The 24712-nt window shown below is 48.7% G+C and overlaps 1 protein-coding gene and 1 pseudogene across 1 annotated transcript; one reads left to right on the top strand and one right to left on the bottom strand.

The window, feature by feature from the left end:
* Window positions 1–59: 59 nt before the first annotated feature.
* Window positions 60–2680, top strand: LOC103638141 (putative endo-1,3(4)-beta-glucanase 2). The gene is given in 2 exon segments (XM_008661123.4): window positions 60–2394; window positions 2397–2680. Coding segments are annotated over 2 exon segments (2259 nt in total). The 5' UTR covers window positions 60–198; the 3' UTR covers window positions 2460–2680.
* Window positions 2681–4332: 1652 nt separating this feature from the next.
* Window positions 4333–5504, bottom strand: LOC103639841 (uncharacterized; annotated as a pseudogene).
* Between the last annotated feature and the right edge of the window lie 19208 nt (window positions 5505–24712).

Below are 24712 nucleotides of genomic sequence, written 5' to 3'. Positions count from 1 at the left end.
ATCATTAACGTTGCCGAGACTTTAAAATCGCTCTCTTTGTTTTTTTTAAGAAGAAAGATAAAGATTAGTGTTGATGTTGATGACACGCGGGCGGGGACATGCCGATGGATCGTTCGGACCAACCAAAAGCCCAGGCCCAGCCCAACCAAGATCACACACGCAGTATATAAAAGCATCTGCAGACTGCAGGCAGGCAAGATGCGCAGGGGCCGATCGATTCGAAGAGAGCTGAGCTGCTGGGCCAGCCACCCGTTCCCGCGCTATCTCCCGGCCCAGGCCCTCCCCTCCCGCTTCCTGCTCTGCTCAACTCGATCCCGCCCCACCATGCCGCACCAGGGTAGCCACCGCCCGGGCGCGCCGGTCCAGGGAGACCCCGTGTTCCCGCGCGCCACGTCCACAGTGCTGCCCGACCCGTCCCGCTTCTTCGCGCCGCCGCTCCTCGCCGCGCCGCTGCCCACCAACTCCTTCTTCCAGAACTTCGTGCTCAAGGACGGGGACATGCCCGAGTACATCCACCCCTACTCCGTCCGCTCCCCGGGCGGCGGCGCGCTCGACGTGTGCTACCCGTCGCGGGTCCACTCGCCGTCGTCCGTCACCCAGACGTTCGTCGCCGACCTCACCGTCTCCGACGCCGCCGCCGGGAGCGCGCAGCGCCACGTCGTGTCGGCCTTCGACGACCTCTCCGTCACGCTCGACGTGTCCCCGTCCCTCCGCGCGCACCTCGTCCGCGGCTGCCCCTACGTCACCGTCACCACGACCGCCGGACCGATCGACGTCTCCGTCTCTTCCGTCCACGCCTTCGTCGAGCTGGTCGGCTCAAGGTCCAGCCACCACGGCTCGCCCGGCACCAAATGGCGCCTCCGGATGGACAGCGGCCAGACCTTCCTGCTCTACGCGTCGGCCCCGATCCACCTCGCGCAGGCCAGCCCCACGCAGCTCTCGGCGACCGCCTTCGCCGGCGCCATCCGGGTCGCCTACCTCCCGGACGCGTCCATGGAGCCGGTCCTCGACCGCTACAGCCGCTGCTTCCCGACCGCCGGGCACGCCGCGCTGGACCCGATCCACCGGCCCTTCCGCGTCGACTACGCCTGGCACAGAGAGGGACCCGGGGAGCTGCTGATGCTCGCGCACCCGCTCCACCTCCGCCTACTGGCACTGGCCGCCGCGGACCACGGCGAGAACCGTGCCGCGCGGGTGCTCTACGGCTTCCGGTACCGGAGCATCGACGGCGACATGGTCGGCGTCGTCGGCGGCTGCTGGACGCTGCGCGCCGACCCGGTGCCCCCGGCGTGGCACTCCACCCGCGGCGTCCGCGCGGACGGCGTGGCCGAGGTAGTGGCCGCGCTGCGCGCCGACGTGGGCGCCCTCGCGCCCGCCGCAGTCACCACCACCTCGTCCTACTTCTACGGGAAGGCGGTCGCGCGCGCCGCGCGGCTGGCGGTGGTCGCGGAGGAGGTCGGGTGCGCCGACGTCATCCCGGCGGTGCGGGAGTTCCTCACGGCCACTGTCACGCCGTGGCTGGACGGCAGCTTCCAGGAGAACGGCTTCCTGTACGACGCCACGTGGGGCGGGCTGGTCACGCTGCAGGGGCTCAGCGACTCCAGCGCCGACTTCGGGTTCGGCATCTACAACGACCACCACTACCACCTGGGCTACTTCCTGTACGCCATCGCGGTGCTGGCGAGGCTGGACCCGGGCTGGGGCCGCGAGCACGCGCCGCAGGCCTACGCCATGGTGGCCGATTTCATGACGGTATCGTGCAACAAGGCCGGGGACGGCGGTGGCTTCTTCACGCGGCTGCGGATGTTCGACCTCTGGACGCTGCACTCGTGGGCAGGGGGGCTGGCGGCGATCCCCGACGGGCGCAACCAGGAGAGCACCAGCGAGGCCGTGAACGCCTACTACTCGGCAGCGCTGGTGGGGCTCACCTACGGGGACGCGCGCCTCGCCTCGCTGGGCGCGACGCTCGCGGCGCTGGAGATGCTGGCGGCGCAGACGTGGTGGCACGTCCGTGACGGGGAGGGCATGTACGAGGAGGACTTCAGCGGGAGCAACCGCGTCGTCGGGGTGCTGTGGGCGAACAAGCGCGACAGCGGGCTGTGGTTCGCGCCGCCCGAGTGGAGAGAGTGCCGCCTCGGGATCCAGCTGCTGCCCCTGCTGCCCATCAGCGAGGCGCTGTTCCCGGACGTGGCGTTCGTCAGGGACCTGGTGGCGTGGACGCTCCCCGCGCTGGACAGGGACGGCGTCGGCGACTGGTGGAAGGGCTTCGTGTACGCGTTGGAAGGGATCTACGACACGGAGGCGGCGCTGACCAAGATCCGCGCGCTCACCGCGCATGACAATGGCAACTCGCTGACCAACCTGTTGTGGTGGCTGCACAGCCGCGGGCCCGCCGTAACGTCGTCGGGGACGGGGACGCCGGGTTCGGGTTCGGGCGTTGCCGCTGGTACCGCCACTGACTCTGACAGTGGCAGTGGTGGGCAACACGAGCAGTGGCGGAGACAGGCATAGGGCCGCTAGGGCTCGGGCCCTACTCTTGAGCCGAAAAATTACTAGGGGCCCAAATATGTTCCGAAGAATTGAGAGAATTTGTATAATCCGTTCATGGTCATATATGTCATTATCTATATATTTGTATGATTTAAGTTTTTCTAACTGATATAAATATTTGTTAGTGTTATATCGGGCCCTACACTTAGAGAAATCCTGGCTTCGCCACTGAACACGAGTGATTGTTCATGTCAGCTTGTGGACGAGCAGGTGATGGGCTTCCAGTGGAGAGAGTGTGGGCGTGTGGGGTTCATGGGTTGAAAAGAACCTAAACTTCTGGACACTCTTATTTTCTTAACTAGGTGGGTGCCCGTGCGTTGCAACGGAAACATATCGTTAGCATAGGGAACGTAGCTCCTACTAATCTGGTATCAAAGGTCTCGACGATCATGAGCTCTGCCGCTGCCCCTATACAGCCGCCGCCGCCAGCATCAGGCCCCCCAGGCAACGTCCAGCGCGCTGGTTGCAGCCTCTGCTTCGTCGGGAGCCATGATGCTTGGTCGACGTCCGGATTATCAACCAAATGCCCGTACTTTGCTACGGCTTCTGTATATTTCTTAGTAAACTTTGTTATAATAAAACATATACATAATGTTTAAAATGTGTACATGATGAACCTATATTCAAAAAAGATTGCTGATATAAAATTATAAGATTAGGTGGCTCACCGCTAGATACATTTGAGAGGTCATGTGAGAACTCAGAAGATGCAGCCATGATTAAATCCCTAGGAGGAAATTCAGCTACAAAATGTGCAGTTTGATTCACTGACAACTGAGTTACACATGATTCTAGTTGATTAGTAACAGGTTCAGTCCCAATCTCAAACTCAAACTCATTGTGGCTATCCAACAAATATGTTTTTGCTTTATACTTCATGACAAGAGAAGCATTATAACTTATGCAAGTCAATCATCCATGGGATGGAAAACACCAGAATCTGGACCCTCAAGTTGTGTTAACTTTGTAGTGCTTTCAAGGTGCTTCTTTTGTGTATCCATATAAAATGGTCCAACAACACTGTCTTGCCATAATCAAATAGGCACATTGCAAACTCTTGAAGAAAAATATTTGAATGTACCTTGACACCATCAGTAGACTTAGAAACATATCAATGCACGAAACGACAAACTCTTGAAGAAAAATATTTGGATGTGGACCAGTTCAAGTTAGTTATGGGTTCCTAAGTTTTCTTTCCAGATTGTTTTAGTGGTTTTTTCTTCTTTTCTGCTTCTTTCTTCGTGTTTTTTTTGTTTTAGGGTGTGGTCATCCCCTAGGAGCATGCTAATTGTATTTTACTTTCTCTTCTAATATATTTTTCGGCAGCTCTCTTTCCGTTCATTTCAAAAAAGATGGATACATAATAAGACACAAATTTATTTCCAAGCCATGCTAGGCGAAAGAGTTCTGGTTAGAATGAAGGTTCGGAGCAAACACCTTCAGTGCATGGTAGAGAATATGCCGCCCTAATCAATATCTGCACCTGACAAATGGTCATCCTAGCAAATGTTGACTTTCCTTTATGGTTCTACAAGTTTAAATGTCAAAAAGGTCACACAAACATATCCAAAGCTGCACCTTCTTCCAATCTTACTACATCACCTTCACATAATCAGATTTTGATTTGGATACCTTTTAATCACCGTGACAACCATACGGATTTAAACTACTGAACTTCCAGGCTTCTAGCATGAAAATGCTAGGCTCTGGAAACGACATGAAATTTCAACACAATAACTTTTCATTTCTCGTGTATTCAACAACTTTTCATTTCTCGTGTATTCAGACGAACAAGAACAGAACTACAAGAGTGTGTACTGGTGCTGAATTCGACTTGTAGAAGCTTTTCCTCTTGAACAGATCATCGAACCTTCTTGTGCTTAATCATGGAATCCTCCATGTCAACGTAGTGGCTCTCGTCGATGTGGTCGAACTCCTCCATCCGAGTGGACTTGAGATCTGATCCTTGGGGTTTAGGTTCCCCATCCCCGTGGACTACGAGAAGCCAGTCATTAGCTTGCCCGTCTCGCCGATCGAGTACCTCCTCCGGCTGCTGGGCGTCCGTGGCTTGTAAACCATCCACCGCTGCGACACCGACTACGGAGTTCCCTTCTTGCTGTCATTTTGAAGGTGTTGGTCGAGGCCATAGTCCGGCGCGTGGCGGTCTTGGTAGACGTGGGCGTGCTGCACACCGTCGTCGTCATGGCGGCGAGGCAGCTGTTGAGCTCCCTGAGGCTACCCTGCGTCGCGGCCTTGCTGACCCTGACGCACTCGTACTCCTAGCGAAGGCTCTGCATCGCGCTCTCCTTGTCGGTGATGGCGCGGCTGAGGCGCGCATTCTCGGCCCTGGCAAGCTCGAGCGAGTCCCTGACGGCGCTGGCCTTGGCCACGACCTGCTTGAGGATGTCCCGCATGCACGTGTTCTCGTCGCCTATGACGACGTGCTGCAACTCGACCAGCTTGGTGTTCTCTTGGCGCGCCCGGTTCGAATTGTCCTCGGACGCGTGCACACAGTCGATGAGCACACGCTCCTTCTTGTCACCCCAGGCCGCCACACACTCGTCGGCTTTGAGCCTGCAGCAGTCACGCTCATCGGACGCCTACGCCTCGGAGAGTCAGGCCTTAACTTGCCTGGCCTCCGTGGTCACATTGGAGAGCACGACGGAGAGGTCGTCCGTCACATTGCGGCTCCACTCCTCGCCCTTCATCGCCATCCGGAGCTCGCCGCGTAGTCTTGTCTCCTCGTCTGCCCCGCCTAATATGAGGTCCTTGATGCTCCTCTGCTTCACCATGCCACCGTGGATCTGCTCCTGGAAACAGAGAAGAAAGCTCAGATCTAATAACCTGGCAACCAAGTCGACGTCCTGCCTCAACTCCTCTAGTTTCCTCACGGCCCGGGCCTTCTCATCGCGATCCCTCCGAAGCTCCTCCAGCAGGGGTCTTGCAGCGAACATCACGGGACAACTCCGGGGAGGCAGCTGGCAGGGGCGGAGAAGGGGCAAAGAAGGTGGTGGAGGCGGGCATCGGGGGAGGTGACGACGATGACGTCCTCCATCATTTGCGCGACCGTTGCGGTGTGCGTGCCGTCCCGCATCTTGTCGCTCGGCATCAGCACCAGCGTCGTGTCCTCTGTCTGTCCGTCTATCCGCTGGCGGTTGCCTTCATGAGGTTGCAACGTCAAGTGGGAGGAGGCTTCGCGCGCGGGGGATTGAGCTCGTAGCGCGCGGCGGGGTATGCGGCGGTGACGGCGCGACGGGCTCGGGATTGTTGGTAGCCGCGGCGAACGGATTGCGTCGCCCCCATCCAAATCCTGCCGAGAATCGCGCCGCGGCTAAGAATCCTGAGGTCAGGCGAGCGGGGATGGCTGGCGGTTTGCGGGGGCGCGGAATCTGGAGGTAGATCGGGCGAGTGGGGCGGGCGGGAATCCGGAGGTTGGGCGAGCGGGCATGACTGGTGGGGATGGTGGCGGTTTGCGGCGGCGCGGAATCCGGACGTCGGGTGGGCAGGGGCGGTTGCGGCGGCGCGGAATCCGGACGTCGGGCGGGCGGAGGCGGGGGCAGTCTACGCTAAGCCCTTAATAGTTAGTAGAGATTATTATTAATTATAATTATCTACGAATATTTATAGTATATAATTAGTATGAGTATGTTTTTAGAACAAACTTATTTAGAGATACGGATGTTGTTAACTATGCTATAATATAGTTGGTAAATTTTTTAAGAGTTAGCACACTTGAGAAGAGCCAAGAAAATATTCTCGGTGACTTGTCCGATGGTGCACAAGATATATGCATCAAACACGAGTAAAGCTCACACAAACTACATAGTTTTTCAACTGGACACACTAAAGTCAAGTGTGCAATGGATACGCCTAAAATGATGTATCTGATTCAGCACCGCCTGACCCACTGGACTGGACACACAAAGAGCATGTCAAGCACGATATTTAGCTATATAGTGCTCAAACGTGTCTAATGTACCACTCGATACCTTGCCGGACAGTATATAGAGAGCATGTAAAATAAACACTTCATCTCAGCACACGTCAAGTATGTTCTATATTGTATCCGATGAGAGCATTAGATAACCGGCAATGTAGATAACTATTTTATAATTGTTGGGGTTATAATCGCTGGAAGGTACCAAACATGACTAGCGCAGAAAACGTTGGTGCGCCAAATTGAGAGCACCTAGAGGGGGTGAATAGGTGATCCTGTAAAACTTGAAACTTAATGCCACAAAACTTAATTAGGAGTTAGCACAAGAATGCCAAGTGGCTAGAGAAGAGTCTTTGCAAGACACGATAACCACAAGAAGATCAATCACAGATAGACACAGTGGTTTATCTCGTGGTTCGGCCAAGTTCAACACTTGCCTAGTCCACGTTGTGGCGCCCCAACGGACGAGGGTTGCAATCAACCGCTCTCAAGCGGTCCAAAGACCCACTTGAATACCACGGTGTTTTGCTTTGCTTTACTATATCCCGTTTGCGAGGAATCTCCACAACTTGGAGCCTCTCGCCCTTACACTTTGAGGTTCACAAAGAAGCACGGAGTAAGGGAGGGATGAGAAACACACACAAGACACGAAATCAGAGTAACAACACGCACACAAGTCGCAACAAGAGCTCACAACACAACCCGGCGAGTTCACAACTCAAATGGAGCTCTAGTTGCTATCACAAAGAATCAAATGCGCGGAATCGAAGTCTTGGTGAATGCTTAGAGAATGCTTGGTATGCTCCTCCATGCGCCTAGGGGTCCCTTTTATAGCCCCAAGGCAGCTAGGAGCCGTTGAGAGCATTCCAGGAAGGCAATTCTTGTCTTCTGTCGCCTGGCGCACCGGACAGTCCGGTGCACCACCTGACACTGTCCGGTGCGGATTTCTTTCCTTCTTTGGCGAAGCCGACCGTTGACACTTTGGAGCCGTTGGCGCACCGGACACTGTCCGGTGCCCCCTTCCGACCGTTGGCTCGGCCACGTGTCTCGCGCGGATCGCGCGGCCGACCGTTGGCTCACCGGACAGTCCGGTGAATTATAGCCATACGCTGTTAATCACTTCCCGAGAGCAGCAAGTTCGCCTGAGCCAGCCTGGCGCACCGGACACTGTCCGGTGCACCACCGGACAGTCCGGTGCACCTAGACAGAGCTGAATTTGGCTGAACAAAGCCATCTTTAATTTCAACTTGATTTTTCATGTTTCCTGCACTTAGACACAATACATTAGTCTCTAAAACAATGTACTAAGTCTGAGAAACATACCTTTATACTTGATTTGTACTTTGTCCACCATTTAACACTTAGGCACTTGTGTTGGACACTAAATCACCAAAATACTTAGAAATGGCCCAAGGGCACATTTCCCTTTCAATCTCCCCCTTTTTGGTGATTTATGCCAACACAACATAAAGCAAGTAGAACAAGTGCAAAATCACTTCAAATAAGAACTCAAAATTGTTTTGATTCAAATTTGGCGTATATGGATCATTCTTTGCCACCACTTGGTTTGTTTTTGCAAATCAAACTCAATTTCCTATCTCTAAGTCAAACACACTTGTTGAAACATAAAGAGAGATATTTCAAGAGAAATTTATCAAAGATTCAAAAAACTCCCCCTTTTCCCATAATTAAGCATTCTCCCCACAAGAGACCAACTTTTGACAATAAGAGACAAATAGAAGTATTTTGACAAACAAAAACTCTAACTCTACTATTTTCAAAATTCTCAAGTGGTAGCTGATCCATTTTTTGCTTTGGCCTTATTTTCTCCCCCTTTGGCATCAATTACCAAAACGGGATCAATTTTCGCCCTTTAACCCCATTGCCTCACCAAAATATTCAACCAAGAGTAAAAAGGCAATAAGAGCATAGAGATGAACTTGGAATAAGTTACTCTTTCATCGGAGTGCAGTGGAAGTCTTGCATGGTCCAAGTCCACCTTTTCCCTTTCACTTCACCTTTGAGACTAAATCAAGCAAACTCAAGCACATGGTTAGTCCCAAAGAGTCAAGTTGTAACACATCTCCCCTAAATATGTGCATCACTTGCAAATGGACTTGTAAGGTCCGGGGAGTGCTTGTACAACTTGAGCACCATAAATAAACAACAAAATGCTTAAGGAACATGATCAAGGCATAAAACACATGTATGCTATAAATCAATCCAAGTTCCGCGAATCTAAGACATTTAGCTCACTACGCAACTTGCAAAAGGTCTGCTCATCTAAAGGCTTGGTAAATATATCGGGTAGCTGATTCTCGGAGCTAACATGAAACACTTCGATATCTCCCTTTTGCTGGTGGTCTCTCAAAAAGTGATGTCGGATGTCTATGTGCTTTGTGCGGCTGTGTTCAACAGGATTATCCGCCATGCGGATAGCACTCTCATTATCACATAGGAGTGGGACTTTGCTTAGATTGTAGCCAAAGTCCCTAAGGGTTTGCCTCATCCAAAGTAGTTGCGCGCAACACTGTCCTGCGGCAACGTACTCGGCCTCAGCGGTGGATAGGGCAACGTAAGTTTGTTTCTTAGAACTCCATGACACCAGGGACCTTCCTAAGAATTGGCATGTCCTCGATGTACTCTTCCTATCGACCTTACATCCAGCATAGTCGGAGTCTGAATATCCAATCAAGTCAAAGGTAGACCCCTTTGGATACCAGATCCCGAAGCAAGGCGTAGCGACTAAATATCTAAGAATTCGCTTCACCGCCACTAAGTGACATTCCCTTGGATCGGATTGAAATCTAGCACACATGCATACACTAAGCATAATATCCGGTCTACTAGCACATAAATAAAGTAAGGACCCTATCATAGACCGGTATGCATTTTGATCAACGGACTTACCTCCTTTGTTGAGGTCGGTGTGTCCGTCGGTTCCCATTGGAGTCTTTGTGGGCTTGGCGTCCTTCATCCCAAACCGTTTGATCAAGTCTTGCGTGTACTTCGTTTGGGAGATGAAGGTCCCATCCTTGAGTTGCCTCACTTGGAACCCAAGGAAATAGCTTAACTCGCCCATCATCGACATCTCAAACTTTTGAGTCATCACCCTGCTAAACTCTTCACAAGACTTTTGGTTAGTAGAACCAAATATTATGTCATCGACATAAATTTGGCACACAAAAAGATCACCATCACAAGTCTTAGTAAAAAGAGTTGGATCGGCTTTTCCAACCTTGAAAGCATTAGTAATTAAAAAGTCTCTAAGGCATTCATACCATGCTCTTGGGGCTTGCTTAAGTCCATAGAGCGCCTTAGAGAGCTTACACACGTGGTCGGGGTACCGTTCATCCTCGAAGCCAGGGGGTTGCTCTACGTACACCTCCTCCTTGATTGGCCCGTTGAGGAAGGCGCTCTTCACATCCATTTGGAACAACCTGAAAGAATGGTGAGCGGCATATGCTAGCAAAATACGAATGGACTCTAGCCTAGCCATAGGAGCAAAAGTCTCCTCAAAGTCCAAACCTGCGACTTGGGCATAACCTTTTGCCACAAGTCGTGCCTTGTAACTTGTCACCACCCCGTGCTCGTCTTGTTTGTTGCGGACCACCCACTTGGTTCCCACAACATTTTGCTTGGGACGAGACACCAGTGTCCAAACTTCATTTCTCTTGAAGTTGTTGAGCTCCTCCTGCATGGCCAACACCCAGTCTAGATCTAGCAAGGCATCCTCTACCCTGAAAGGCTCAATAGAAGAGACAAAAGAGTAATGCTCACAAAAATTAACTAATCGAGACCGAGTAGTTACTCCCTTGCTAATGTCACCCAAAATCTGGTCGACGGGATGATCTCTTTGAATCATCGCTCGGACTTGCGTTGGAGGTGCAGGTTGTGCTTCTTCCTCTATCACATGAACATCTTGTGCTCCCCCTTAATCATACGCCTCCTCTTAATGAACCTGTTCATCGTCTTGAGTTGGGGGATGCACCATTGTTGAGGAAGAAGGTTGATCTCGCTCATTTTGTTCATGTGGCCGCACATCTCCAATCGCCATGTTGCGTATTGCGGCCGTTGGAACGTCTTCTTCATCTACATCATCAAGATCAACAACTTGCTCTCTTGGAGAGCCATTAGTCTCATCAAATACAACGTCGCTAGAGACTTCAACCAAGCCCGATGATTTGTTGAAGACCCTATACGCCTTTGTATTTGAGTCATAACCTAACAAAAACCCTTCTACCGCTTTGGGAGCAAATTTGGAATTCCTACCCTTCTTCACTAGAATGTTGCATTTACTCCCAAAAACTCAGAAATAAGAAACATTGGGTTTGTTACCGGTTAGTAGCTCATACGAAGTCTTCTTGAGGAGGCGATGAAGATAGACCCGGTTTATGGCGTGGCAAGCCGTGCTCACGGCTTCCGTCCAAAACCGTTCGAGCGTCTTGAATTCACCAAGCATCGTCCTTGTCATGTCTAGTAGCGTCCTGTTCTTCCTCTCTACCACACCATTTTGCTATGGTGTGTAGGGAGCGGAGAACTCGTGCTTGATTCCTTCCTCCTCAAGATACTCCTCCACTTGAAGGTTCTTGAACTCGGACCCATTGTCGCTCCTTATCTTCTTCACCTTGAGCTCAAACTCGTTTTGAGCTCTCCTTAGGAAGCGCTTGAGGGTCCCTTGGGTTTCAAATTTATCCTGCAAAAAGAATACCCACGTGGAGCGGGAAAAATCATCAACTATAACAAGACCATACTGAAAGGGAAATGTGCCCTTGGGCCATTTCTAAGTATTTTGGTGATTTAGTGTCCAACACAAGTGCCCTAGTGTAAAAAGGTGGACAAAGTACAAATAAAGGATAAAGGTATGTTTCTCAGACTTAGTACATTGTTTTATGGACTAATGTATTGTGTCTAAGTGCTGGAAACAGGAAAAACCCAATTGAAAATGCCTTGGCTCGAGCAGCCAAGACTTTGCTCAGTCTGGAGCACCGGACTGTCCGGTGGTGCACCGGACAGTGTCCGGTGCGCCAGGCTGACTCTGGCGAACAGGCTGCTCTCGGGACTTCGACGGCGGTGTACGGCTATAATTCACCGGACTGTCCGGTGGTGCACCGGACTGTCCGGTGGGCCGTTCACAGGCGAACTTGTCGCTCTCGGGAATTAATCGGCGACGTACGGCTATAATTCACCGGACTGTCCGGTGTGCACCAGACTGTCCGGTGAGCCAACGGTCGGCAGGGCCAATGGTCGGCCGCGCGATCTGCGTGGGACACGTGGTCGGGCCAACGGCTAGAAGGGGGCACCGGACTGTCCGGTGCGCCAACGGCTCCAAGACTGCCAACGTTCGGCTTCGCCATAGAAGGAAAGAAATCGGGCACCGGACAGTGTCTGGTGTGCACCGGACTGTCCGGTGCGCCAGTCGACAGAAGGCAAGATCAACCTTCCTAGATTGCTCTCAACGGCTTCTAGCTGCCTTGGGGCTATAAAAGGGACCCCTAGGCGCATGGAGGACGACACCAAGCATTCCTACAACATTCCTAAGCACCAAGACATCGATTCCGGGCCTTTGATTCTTTGCGATAGCAATTAGAGCTCTAGTTGAGTGGTGAACTCATTGAGTTGTGTTGTGAGCTCTCGTTGCGACTTGTGTGTGTGGTGTTGCTGTGATTTCTTGTCTTGAGTGCGTTGCTAATCCCTCCCTTGCTCTGTGCTTCTTTGTGAATTTCAAGTGTAAGGGCGAGAGGCTCCAAGTTGTGGAGATTCCTCGCAAACGGGATTGAGAAAAAGCAAGCAAAACACCGTGGTATTCAAGTGGGTCTTTGGACCGCTTGAGAGGGGTTGATTGCAACCCTCGTCCGTTGGGACGCCACAACGTGGAGTAGGCAAGCGTTGGTCTTGGCCGAACCACGGGATAACCACCGTGCCATCTCTGTGATTGATCCTTGTTGGTTATTGTGTTTTGTTGAGGATTCCTCTTTAGCCACTTGGCAATTATTGTGCTAACAATTAACCAAGTTTTGTGGCTTAAGTTTTCAAGTTTCACAGGATCACCTATTCATCCCCCCCCCTCTAGGTGCTCTCAATTGGTATCGGAGCCGTTCTCTTCACAAAGGGACTAACCGCCCGAAGAGATGGATCCTATGGGGAAGGGTATCGTGATCAACGATAAAGAGAAGGAATCTTTCGTCAACGAGCCAAAGGATGACAAGCCTACCGACTCGGGCTCGGGTCATAGACGAAAAGATGGGAAGAAGAAGAAGACAAGGCGCATTAAGGAGATCGTCTACTACGACGACAGTGATGAGTCAACTTCTTCCCACAAGGACAACGACGACATCGACTACGACAAACGAAAGACGGTTAACTCAAACTTTTCTTTCGATTATTCGCGTATTCCTCAAAGTGCAAATGCTCATTTATTATCTATTCCACTTGGTAAACCTCCTCATTTTGATGGAGAGGACTACGGATTTTGGAGTCACAAAATGTGTAGTCACTTGTTCTCTCTCCATCCTAGTATATGGGAGATTGTAGAGAGTGGAATGCACTTTGATAGTTCGGATAGTCCCATGTTCATTAATGAGCAAATTCATAAGAATGCACAAGCTACTACTGTTCTTCTAGCTTCCTTGTGTAGGGACGAATACCATAAAGTGAGTGGCTTGGACAATGCCAAGCAGATCTGGGACACCCTCAAGATTTCTCATGAGGGAACGACGTCACCTTGCTCACCAAGATGGAGTTGGTGGAGGGAGAGCTTGGACGATTCGCGATGATAAGGGGCGAGGAGCCAACCCAAACATACAACCGGCTCAAGACCCTTATCAACAAAATAAGGAGCTACGAAAGCACGCGATGGACGGACCACGACGTCGTCCGATTGATGCTAAGGTCTTTTACCGTTCTTGATCCTCATTTGGTGAATAATATTCGTGAGAATCCCAGGTACACCAAAATGTCGCCCGAAGAAGTCCTTGGAAAATTCGTAAGCGGGCGGATGATGATCAAGGAGGCAAGATACGTGGACGACGCATTGAATGGTCCAATCAACGAGCCTCAACCCCTTGCTCTCAAGGCAACAAGAAGCAAGGAGGCGCTACCTAGCAAGGTGGCACAAATTGAGGCGGCCGGACTTAATGATGTAGAGATGGCCCCCATCATCAAAAGATTCAAGACGGCGCTAAAGGGTCGCAAGGGGCAGCCAAGCAAGACCAAGACAAAGGGGAAGCGCTCATGCTTCAAATGTGGTAAGCTTGGTCATTTTATTACTAACTGTCCCGACAATGATAGTGATCAGGATCAAGGGAACAAGAGGGAGAAGAAGAAGAACTATAAGAAGGCAAAGGGCGAGGCACATCTTGGCAAGGAGTGGGATTCGGATTGCTCCTCGTCCGACTCCGACAATGAAGGACTCGCCGCCACCGCCTTCAACAAGTCATCCCTCTTCCCCAACGAGCGTCACACATGCCTTATGGCAAGGGAGAAGAAGGTATGTACTCGAAACTCTACTTATGCTTCTTCAAGTGAGGACGAATCTAGTGATGAGGATGAAATAGACTATTCATGTTTATTTAAGGGCCTAGATAGAACCAAGGTAGATAAAATTAATGAATTGATTGATGCCTTGAATGATAAGAATAGGCTTTTAGAAAAACAAGAGGACTTGTTGTATGAAGAACATGACAAATTTGTAGAAGCACAAAAATCTCATGCCTTAGAAGTTAAGAGAAATGAAATGCTTTCCTGTGAATTATCTTCTTGCCATGAGACAATTTCTAGCTTAAGAAGCAGTAATGATGATTTGAATGCTAAGTTAGAAATAGCTAGTAAATCAACAACTTGTGTAGAAAATGTTGTTATTTGCAATAGATGTAAAGGTTTTGATATCGATGCTTGTAGTGAACACATAGCTTCTATTGCAAAGTTAAATGATGAAATGGCTAGTCTTAATGCTCAACTTAAGGCTAGCAAAAGTGATTTTGATAAACTAAAATTTGCTAGGGATGCCTACACGATTGGTAGACACCCCTCAATTAAGGATGGGCTTGGCTTCAAGAGGGAAGCCAAGAACTTAACAAGCCATAAGGCTCCCATCTCCGCCAAGGAGAAAGGGAAGGCCCCTATGGCAAGTAGTACTAAAAAGAACCATGCTTTTATGTATAATGATAGAAGATAGTCTCATAGGAGTTGTAATGCTTTTGATTCACATGCCTATGATTCTTATGCTATGGTTGCTCCCAGTTCTTCCTATATGCATGGTAGAGATATGCCTAGGAAAAATATTCATCATGTGCCTAGAAAGAATATTGTTCATGTTCCTAGAAAAATTATGAATGGACCCTCTACAATTTATCATGCTTTAAATGCTTCCTTTGCTATTTGTAGAAAGGATAGGAAGATAGTTGCTAGGAAATTAGGGGCAAAATGCAAGGGTGATAAAACTTGCATTTGGGTCCCTAAGACAATTGTGACTAACCTTGTAGGACCCAACAAGAGTTGGGTACCTAAGACCCAAGCCTAAATTTGCCTTGTAGGTTTATGCATCCGGGGGTTCAAGCTGGATTATCGACAGCGGATGCACAAACCATATGACGGGGGAGAAGAAGATGTTCACCTCCTACGTCAAGAATAAGGATTCCCAAGATTCAATCATATTCAGTGATGGGAACCAAGGCAAGGTGAAAGGTTTAGGCAAGATTGCAATATCAAATGAGCACTCTATCTCTAATGTGTTTTTAGTTGAGTCTCTTGGATATAATTTACTATCTGTTAGTCAATTATGTAATATGGAATATAATTGTCTATTTACAAATATAGATGTGTCTGTCTTTAGAAGAAGTGATGGTTCATTAACTTTTAAGGGTGTATTAGACGACAAACTTTATTTAGTTGATTTTGCAAAAGAGGAGACCGGTCTAGATGCATGCTTAATTGCTAAGACTAGCATGGGCTGGCTGTGGCATCGCCGCTTAGCACATGTGGGGATGAAGAACCTTCACAAGCTTCTAAAGGGAGAACACGTGATAGGTTTGACTAACGTGCAATTCGAAAAAGATAGACCTTGTGCAGCTTGTCAAGCAGGTAAACAAGTGGGAGGAGCACATCACAGCAAGAATGTGATGACCACTTCAAGACCTCTGGAGCTGCTGCATATGGACCTCTTCGGACCCGTCGCCTATCTGAGTATAGGAGGAAGTAAGTATGGTCTAGTTATTGTTGATGACTTTTCCCGCTTCACTTGGGTGTTCTTTTTGCAGGATAAGTCTGAAACCCAAGGGACCCTCAAGCGCTTCCTCAGGAGAGCTCAAAATGAGTTTGAGCTCAAGGTGAAGAAGATAAGAAGCGACAACGGGTCCGAATTCAAGAATCTTCTAGTGGAGGAGTTCCTTGAGGAGGAAGGGATCAAGCACGAGTTCTCCGCTCCCTACACACCTCAGCAAAATGGTGTGGTAGAGAGGAAGAACATGACACTCATAGATATGGCGAGGACTATGCTTGGAGAGTTCAAGACCCCCAAGCGCTTTTGGTCGGAAGCCGTGAACACGGCTTGCCACGCCATCAACAGGGTCTACCTTCACCGCCTCCTCAAGAAGACTTCATATGAGCTGCTGACTGGTAACAAACCCAATGTGTCTTATTTTCGTGTATTTGGGAGCAAGTGTTATATTCTTGTGAAGAAAGGTAGAACCTCTAAATTTGCTCCCAAAGCTGTAGAAGGGTTTTTATTAAGTTATGATTCAAATACAAAGGCATATAGGGTCTTCAACAAATCATCGGGTTTGGTTGAAGTCTCTAGCGACGTTGTATTTGATGAGACTAATGGCTCTCCAAGAGAGCAAGTTGTTGATCTTGATAATGTAGATGAAGAAGACGTTCCAACGGCCGCGATACGCACCATGGTGATTGGAGATGTACGGCCTCAGGAACAATTGGAGCAAGATCAACCGTCTTCCTCAACTATGGTGCATCCCCCAACCCAAGATGACGAACAGGTACCTCAAGTGGAGGCGCATGATCAAGGGGGAGCACAGGATGTTCAAGTTGAAGAGGAAGAAGCACCTCAGGCACCTCCAACCCAAGTTCGAGCGACGATCCAAAGGGATCATCCCATCGACCAAATATTGGGTGATATTAGCAAGGGAGTAACTACTCGTTCAAGATTAGTTAATTTTTGTGAGCATTACTCTTTTGTCTCTTCTATTGAGCCTTTCAGGGTAGAAGAGGCCTTGCTAGATCCGGACTGGGTGTTGGCCATGCAGGAGGAACTCAACAACTTCAAGCGCAATGAAGTTTGGACACTAGTACCTCGTCCCAAGCAAAATGTAGTGGGAACCAAGTGGGTGTTCCGCAACAAACAGGACGAGCACGGGGTGGTGACGAGGAACAAGGCTCGACTTGTGGCAAAAGGTTATGCCCAAGTCGTAGGTTTGGACTTTGAGGAGACTTTCGCTCCTGTGGCTAGGCTAGAATCAATTCGTATTTTGCTAGCATATGCCGCTCACCATTCTTTCAGGTTGTACCAAATGGATGTGAAGAGCGCTTTCCTCAACGGGCCGATCAAAGAGGAGGTGTACGTGGAGCAACCCCCTGGCTTCGAGGATGAACGGTACCCCGACCATGTGTGTAAGCTCTCTAAGGCGCTCTATGGACTTAAGCAAGCCCCAAGAGCATGGTATGAATGCCTTAGAGACTTTTTAATTGCTAATGCTTTCAAGGTCGGGAAAGCCGATCCAACTCTTTTTACTAAGACTTGCGATGGTGATCTTTTTGTGTGCCAAATTTATGTCGATGACATAATATTTGGTTCTACTAATCAAAAGTCTTGTGAAGAGTTTAGCAGGGTGATGACGCAGAAATTCGAGATGTCGATGATGGGCGAGTTGAACTACTTTCTTGGGTTCCAAGTGAAGCAACTCAAGGATGGCACCTTCATCTCCCAAACAAAGTACACGCAAGATTTGTTAAAGCGGTTTGGGATGAAGGATGCCAAGCCCGCAAAGACGCCGATGGGAACTGACGGACACACCGACCTCAACAAAGGAGGTAAGTCCGTTGATCAAAAAGCATACCGGTCCATGATAGGTTCTTTGCTTTATTTATGTGTTAGTAGACCGGATATTATGCTTAGCGTATGCATGTGTGCTAGATTTCAATCCGATCCTAAGGAGTGTCACTTAGTGGCTGTGAAGCGAATTCTTCGATATTTAGTCGCTACGCCTTGCTTTGGGATCTGGTATCCAAAGGGGTCTAACTTTGACTTGATCGGGTACTCAGATTCCGACTATGCTGGATGTAAGGTCGATAGGAAGAGTACATCGGGGACGTGCCAATTCTTAGGAGGGTCCCTGGTGTCATGGAACTCTAAGAAACAAACCTTCGTTGCCCTATCCACCGCTGAGGCCGAGTACGTTGCCGCAGGACAGTGTTGCGCGCAACTACTTTGGATGAGGCAAACCCTCCGGGACTTTGGCTACAATCTGAGCAAAGTCCCACTCCTATGTGACAATGAGAGTGCTATCCGAATAGCAGAAAATCCTGTTGAGCACAGCCGCACGAAGCACATTGACATCCGGCATCACTTTTTGAGAGACCACCAGCAAAAGGGGGATATCGAAGTGTTTCATGTTAGCACCGAGAACCAGCTAGCCGATATCTTTACCAAGCCTCTAGATGAGAAGACCTTTTGCAGGCTGCGTAGTGAGCTCAATATCTTAGATTCGCGGAACTTGGATTGAATTATAGCGTGTTTATGCCTTTGATCATGTTCATTTTGCATAATGTTGCTTATTGTGGTGCTCAAGTTGTACAAACACTCCCTGGACCTCACAAGTCCGTTTTGCAAGTGATGCACATATTTAGGGGGAGCTGTGCTACAACTTGACCCTTTGAGACTAACCATGTACTTGAGTTTGGTTGTTTTAGTCTCAAAGGAGGATTGAAAGGGAAAGGGTGGACTTGGACCATGCAAGACTTCCACTGCACTCCGATGAAAAGAGTAACTTTTCCAAGTTCATCTTTATACTCTTATTGCCTTTGTGTTCTCATTTGAAGATTTTGGTGAGGCAATGGGGTTAAAGGGCCAAGATTGATCCCGTTTTGGTGCTTGATGCCAAAAGGGGGAGAAAATAAAGGCCAAAGTGATAAATGGATCAGCTACCACTTGAGAGATTTTGAAAATAGTAGAATAGAGCTTTTGGTTTGTCAAAACTCTTTATGTCTCTCTTGTCAAAAGTTGGCTTCTTGTGGGGAGAAGTGTTGATTATGGGAAAAAGGGGAGTTTTTGAAATCTTGAATCAATTTCTCTTGGAATGACTCTCTTTATGTCTTAACATGTGTGTTTGACTTAGAGATAGAAATTTGAGTTTGATTTGCAAAAACAAACCAAGTGGTGGCAAAGAGTGATCCATATATGTCAAATCTGAATCAAAACAATTTGAGTTCTTATTTGAATTGATTTTGTATTTGTTCTACTTGCTTTATGTTGTGTTGGCATAAATCACCAAAAAGGGGGAGATTGAAAGAGAAATGTGCCCTTGGGCCATTTCTAAGTATTTTGGTGATTTAGTGTCCAACACAAGTGCCCTAGTGTAAAAAGGTGGACAAAGTACAAATCAAGGATAAAGGTATGTTTCTCAGACTTAGTACATTGTTTTATGGACTAATGTATTGTGTCTAAGTGCTGGAAACAGGAAAAACCCAATTGAAAATGCCTTGGCTCGAGCAGCCAAGACTTTGCTCAGTCTGGAGCACCGGACTGTCCGGTGGTGCACCGGACAGTGTCCGGTGCGCCAGGCTGACTCTGGCGAACAGGCTGCTCTCGGGACTTCGACGGCGGTGTACGACTATAATTCACCGGACTGTCCGGTGGTGCACCGGACTGTCCGGTGGGCCGTTCACAGGCGAACTCGTCGCTCTCGGGAATTAATCGGCGACGTACGGCTATAATTCACCGGACTGTCCGGTGTGCACCGGACTGTCCGGTGTGCACCGGACTGTCCGGTGAGCCAACGGTCGGCAGGGCCAACGGTCGGCCGCGCGATCTGCGCGGGACACGTGGCCGGGCCAACGGCTAGAAGGGGGCACCGGACATGTCTGGTGCGCCAACGGCTCCAAGACTGCCAACGGTCGACTTCGCCATAGAAGGAAAGAAATCGGGCACCGGACAGTGTCCGGTGTGCACCGGACTGTTCGGTGCGCCAGTCGACAGAAGGCAAGATCAACCTTCCTAGATTGCTCTCAACGGCTCCTAGCTGCCTTGGGCTATAAAAGGGACCCCTAGGCGCATGGAGGATGACACCAAGCATTCCTACAACATTCCTAAGCACCAAGACATCGATTCCACGCCTTTGATTCTTTGCGATAGCAATTAGAGCTCTAGTTGAGTGGTGAACTCATTGAGTTGTGTTGTGAGCTCTCGTTGCGACTTGTGTGCGTGGTGTTGCTATGATTTCTTGTCTTGAGTGCGTTGCTAATCCCTCCCTTGCTCTGTGCTTCTTTGTGAATTTCAAGTGTAAGGGCGAGAGGCTCCAAGTTGTGGAGATTCCTCGCAAACGGGATTGAGAAAAAGCAAGCAAAACACCGTGGTATTCAAGTGGGTCTTTGGACCGCTTGAGAGGGGTTGATTGCAACCCTCGTCCGTTGGGACGCCACAACGTGGAGTAGGCAAGCGTTGGTCTTGGCCGAACCACGGGATAACCACCGTGCCATCTCTGTGATTGATCCTTGTTGGTTATTGTGTTTTGTTGAGGATTCCTCTTTAGCCACTTGGCAATTATTGTGCTAACAATTAACCAAGTTTTGTGGCTTAAGTTTTCAAGTTTCACAGGATCACCTATTCACCCCCCCCTCTAGGTGCTCTCACATACTTACTTCCTCCTATGCTTAGATAGGCAACGGGTCCGAAGAGGTCCATATGAAGTAACTCCAGGGGTCTTGATGTTGCCATCACATTTTTGGCATGATGAGAGCTTCCCACCTGTTTTCCTGCTTGACAAGCTGCACAAGGTCTATCTTTTTCGAAAGTAACATTTGTTAAACCTATCACGTGTTCTCCCTTTAGAAGCTTGTGAAGGTTCTTCATCCCCACATGTGCTAAACGGTGATGCCACAACCAGCCCATGCTAGTCTTAGCAATTAAGCATGCATCTAGACCGGCCTCCTCTTTTGCAAAATCAACTAAATAGAGTTTGTCGTCTAATACACCCTTAAAAGCTAATGAACCATCACTTCTTCTAAAGACAGACACATCTACATTTGTGAATAAACAGTTATATCCCATATTACACAGTTGACTCACAGACAATAAGTTATATCCAAGCGACTCAACTAAGGACACATTAGAAATAGAGTGCTCGGATGAAATAGAAATTTTTCCTAACCCTTTCACCTTGCCTTGGTTCCCATCACCAAATATGATTGAATCTTGGGGATCCTTGTTCTTGACGTAGGAAGAGAACATCCTCTTTTCCCCCGTCATGTGGTTTGTGCATCCGCTGTCGATAATCCAGCTAGAGCCCCCGGATGCATAAACCTGCAAGGCAAATTTAGGCTTGGGTCTTAGGTACCCAACTCATGTTGGGTCCTACAAGGTTAGTACAAATAGCCTTAGGGACCCAAATGCAAGTTTTATCTCCCTTGCATTTTGCCCCTAATTTTCTAGCAATTATCTTCCTATCCTTTCTACAAATAGCAAAGGAAGCATTTAAAGCATGATAAATTGTAGAAGGTTCACTATTTGTTTTCCTAGGCACATGAACAACATTTCTTCTAGACATGTGATTAATAGCATTTCTCCTAGCTAAACTTCTATCATGCATAAAAGAAGAACTAGAAGCAACCATAGCATGAGAATCAAAAGCATCATAACTTCTATAATCATTTCTAGAATGTCTCCTATCATGATACATGAAGGCATGGTTCTTTTGAGCACTTCTAGCCATAGGGGCCTTCCCTTTCTCCTTGGCGGAGATGGGAGCCTTATGGCTTGTTGAGTTCTTGACTTCTCTCTTGAAGCCAAGACCATCCTTAATTGAGGGGTGTCTACCAATCGTGTAGGCATCCCTTGCAAATTTTAGCTTGTCAAATTCACTTTTGCTAGTCTTAAGTTGGGCATTAAGACTAGTCACTTCATCATTTAATTTAGAAATGCAAGCTAGGTGTTCACTACAATCATCAACATTAAAATCTTTGCACTTATTGCAAATCATAACATGTTCTACACAAGAGTTAGATTTATTTGCTATTACTAGTTTAGCATTTAAATCATCATTAACACCTCTTAAAGTAGAAATGGTTTCATGACAAGTAGATAGTTCACAACAAAGCATTTCATTCCTTTTAACTTCTAGAGCAAGAGAATTTTGTGCACTAACAAATTTATCATGCTCTTCATACAAAAGATCCTCTTGCTTTTCTAATAACATATTCTTATCATTCAAGGCATCAATTAATTCATTAATTTTATCTACCTTGGTTCTATCTAGGCCTTTGAATAAGCATGAATAATCTATTTCATCATCATCACTAGACTCATCCTCACTTGAAGAAGCATAAGTACTGGTATTACGAGTGCTTACCTTCTTTTCCCTTGCCATGAGGCAAGTGTGATGCTCGTTGGGGAAGAGGGATGACTTGTTGAAGGCGGTGGCGGCGAGTCCTTCGTTGTCGGAGTCGGACGAGGAGCAATCCGAATCCCACTCCTTTCCAAGATGTGCCTCGCCCTTCGCCTTCTTGTAGTTCTTCTTCTTTTCCCACTTTCCACTCTTCTTTTCCTGGTCACTATCATTATCAGGACAATTTGCGATAAAAATAACCAATCTTACCACATTTGAAGCAAGAGCGCTTCCCCTTCGTCTTGTTCTTGTTGGGGTGCTCCTTGCGACCCTTTAGCGCCGTCTTGAACCGCTTGATGATGAGGACCATCTCTTCATCATTAAGCCCGGCCGCCTCAACTTGCGCCACCTTGCTAGGTAGTGCCTCCTTGCTCCTTGTTGCCTTGAGAGCAATAGTTTGAGGCTCTTGTATTGGACCATTTAATGCATCGTCGACGTATCTAGCCTCCTTGATCATCATCCGCCCGCTTACGAACTTTCCAAGGATCTCCTCGGGCGTCATCTTCGTGTACCTAGGATTCTCACGAATATTGTTCACAAGATGTGGATCAAGGACGGTAAAGGATCTTAGCATTAGGCGGACAACGTCGTGGTCCGTCCATCACGTGCTTCCATAGCTCCTTATCTTGTTGACGAGGGTTTTGAGCCTGTTGTACGTCTGGGTTGGCTCCTCCCCTCTTATCATCGCGAATCTCCCGAGTTCGCCTTCCACCAACTCCATCTTGGTGAGCATGGTGACGTCGTTCCCCTCATGTGAGATCTTGAGGGTGTCCCAGATCTGCTTGGCATTGTCCAAGCCGCTCACCTTATGATACTCGTCCCTGCACAATGAGGCTAACAACACAGTAGTAGCTTGTGCATTTTTATGAATCTGTTCATTGATAAACAAAGGACTATCCGAGCTATCAAATTTCATTCCACTCTCTACTATCTCCCATATACTAGGATGGAGAGAGAACAAGTGACTACACATTTTGTGAGTCCAAGATCCGTAGTCCTCTCCATCAAAATGAGGAGGTTTACCAAGTGGAATGGAGAGCAAATGAGCATTGGTACTTTGAGGAATACGAGAATAATCAAAAGAGAAGTTTGAATTAACCGTCTTCTTATTCTCGTAGACGTTGTCGTCGTCCTTTTGGAAAGAAGAGGACTCGTCGCTGTCGTCGTAGTAGACGATCTCCTTGATGCGCCTCGTCTTCTTCTTCTTCCCATCTCTTCGTTTGTGGCCCGAGCCCGAGTCGGTAGGCTTGTCATCTTTAGGCTCGTTGACGAAGGACTCCTTCTCCTTATCGTTGACCACCATCCCCTTGCCCCTAGGATCCATCTCTTCGGACGGTTAGTCCCTTTCTCGAAGAGAACGACTCTGATACCGATTGAGAGCACCTAGAGGGGGGGGGGGTGAATAGGTGATCCTATAAAACTTGAAACTTAATGCCACAAAACTTAATTAGGAGTTAGCACAAGAATGCCAAGTGGCTAGAGAAGAGTCTTTGCAAGACACGATAACCACAAGAAGATCAATCACAGATAGACACAGTGGTTTATCCCGTGGTTCGGCCAAGTTCAACACTTGCCTAGTCCACGTTGTGGCGCCCCAACGGACGAGGGTTGCAATCAACCCCTCTCAAGCGGTCCAAAGACCCACTTGAATACCACGGTGTTTTGCTTTGCTTTACTATATCCCGTTTGCGAGGAATCTCCACAACTTGGAGCCTCTCGCCCTTACACTTTGAGGTTCACAAAGAAGCACAGAGTAAGGGAGGGATGAGCAACACACACAAGACACGAAATCAGAGTAACAACACGCACACAAGTCGCAACAAGAGCTCACAACACAACCCGACGAGTTCACAACTCAAATGGAGCTCTAGTTGCTATCACAAAGAATCAAATGTGCGGAATCGAAGTCTTGGTGCTTAGGAATGCTTAGAGAATGCTTGATATGCTCCTCCATGCGCCTAGGGGTCCCTTTTATAGCCCCAAGGCAGCTAGGAGCCGTTGAGAGCATTCCAGGAAGGCAATTCTTGCCTTCTGTCGCCTGGCGCACCGGACAGTCCGGTGCACCACCGGACACTGTCCGGTGCGGATTTCTTTCCTTCTTTGGCGAAGCCGACCGTTGACACTTTGAAGCCGTTGGCGCACCGGACACTGTCCGGTGGCCCCTTTCGACCGTTGGCTCGGCCACGTGTCTCGCGCGGATCGCACGACCGATCGTTGGCCTGGCCGACCGTTGGCTCACCGGACAGTCCGGTGCACACCGGACAGTCCGGTGAATTATAGCCATACGCCATTAATCACTTCTCGAGAGCAGCAAGTTCGCCTGAGCCAGCCTGGCGCACCGGACACTGTCCGGTGCACCACCGGACAGTCCGGTGCACCCAGACAGAGCTGAATTTTGCTGAACAAAGCCATCTTTAATTTCAACTTGATTTTTCCTGTTTCCAGCACTTAGACACAATACATTAGTCTCTAAAACAATGTACTAAGTCTGAGAAACATACCTTTATACTTGATTTGTACTTTGTCCACCATTTAACACTTAGGCACTTGTGTTGGACACTAAATCACCAAAATACTTAGAAATGGCCCAAGGGCACATTTCCCTTTCACAAAT

The sequence above is a fragment of the Zea mays genome, chromosome 9 (assembly GCF_902167145.1).
Source record: "Zea mays cultivar B73 chromosome 9, Zm-B73-REFERENCE-NAM-5.0, whole genome shotgun sequence".
NCBI lineage: Eukaryota > Viridiplantae > Streptophyta > Magnoliopsida > Poales > Poaceae > Zea > Zea mays.
This window is presented reverse-complemented; position numbering and strand designations above follow the sequence as displayed.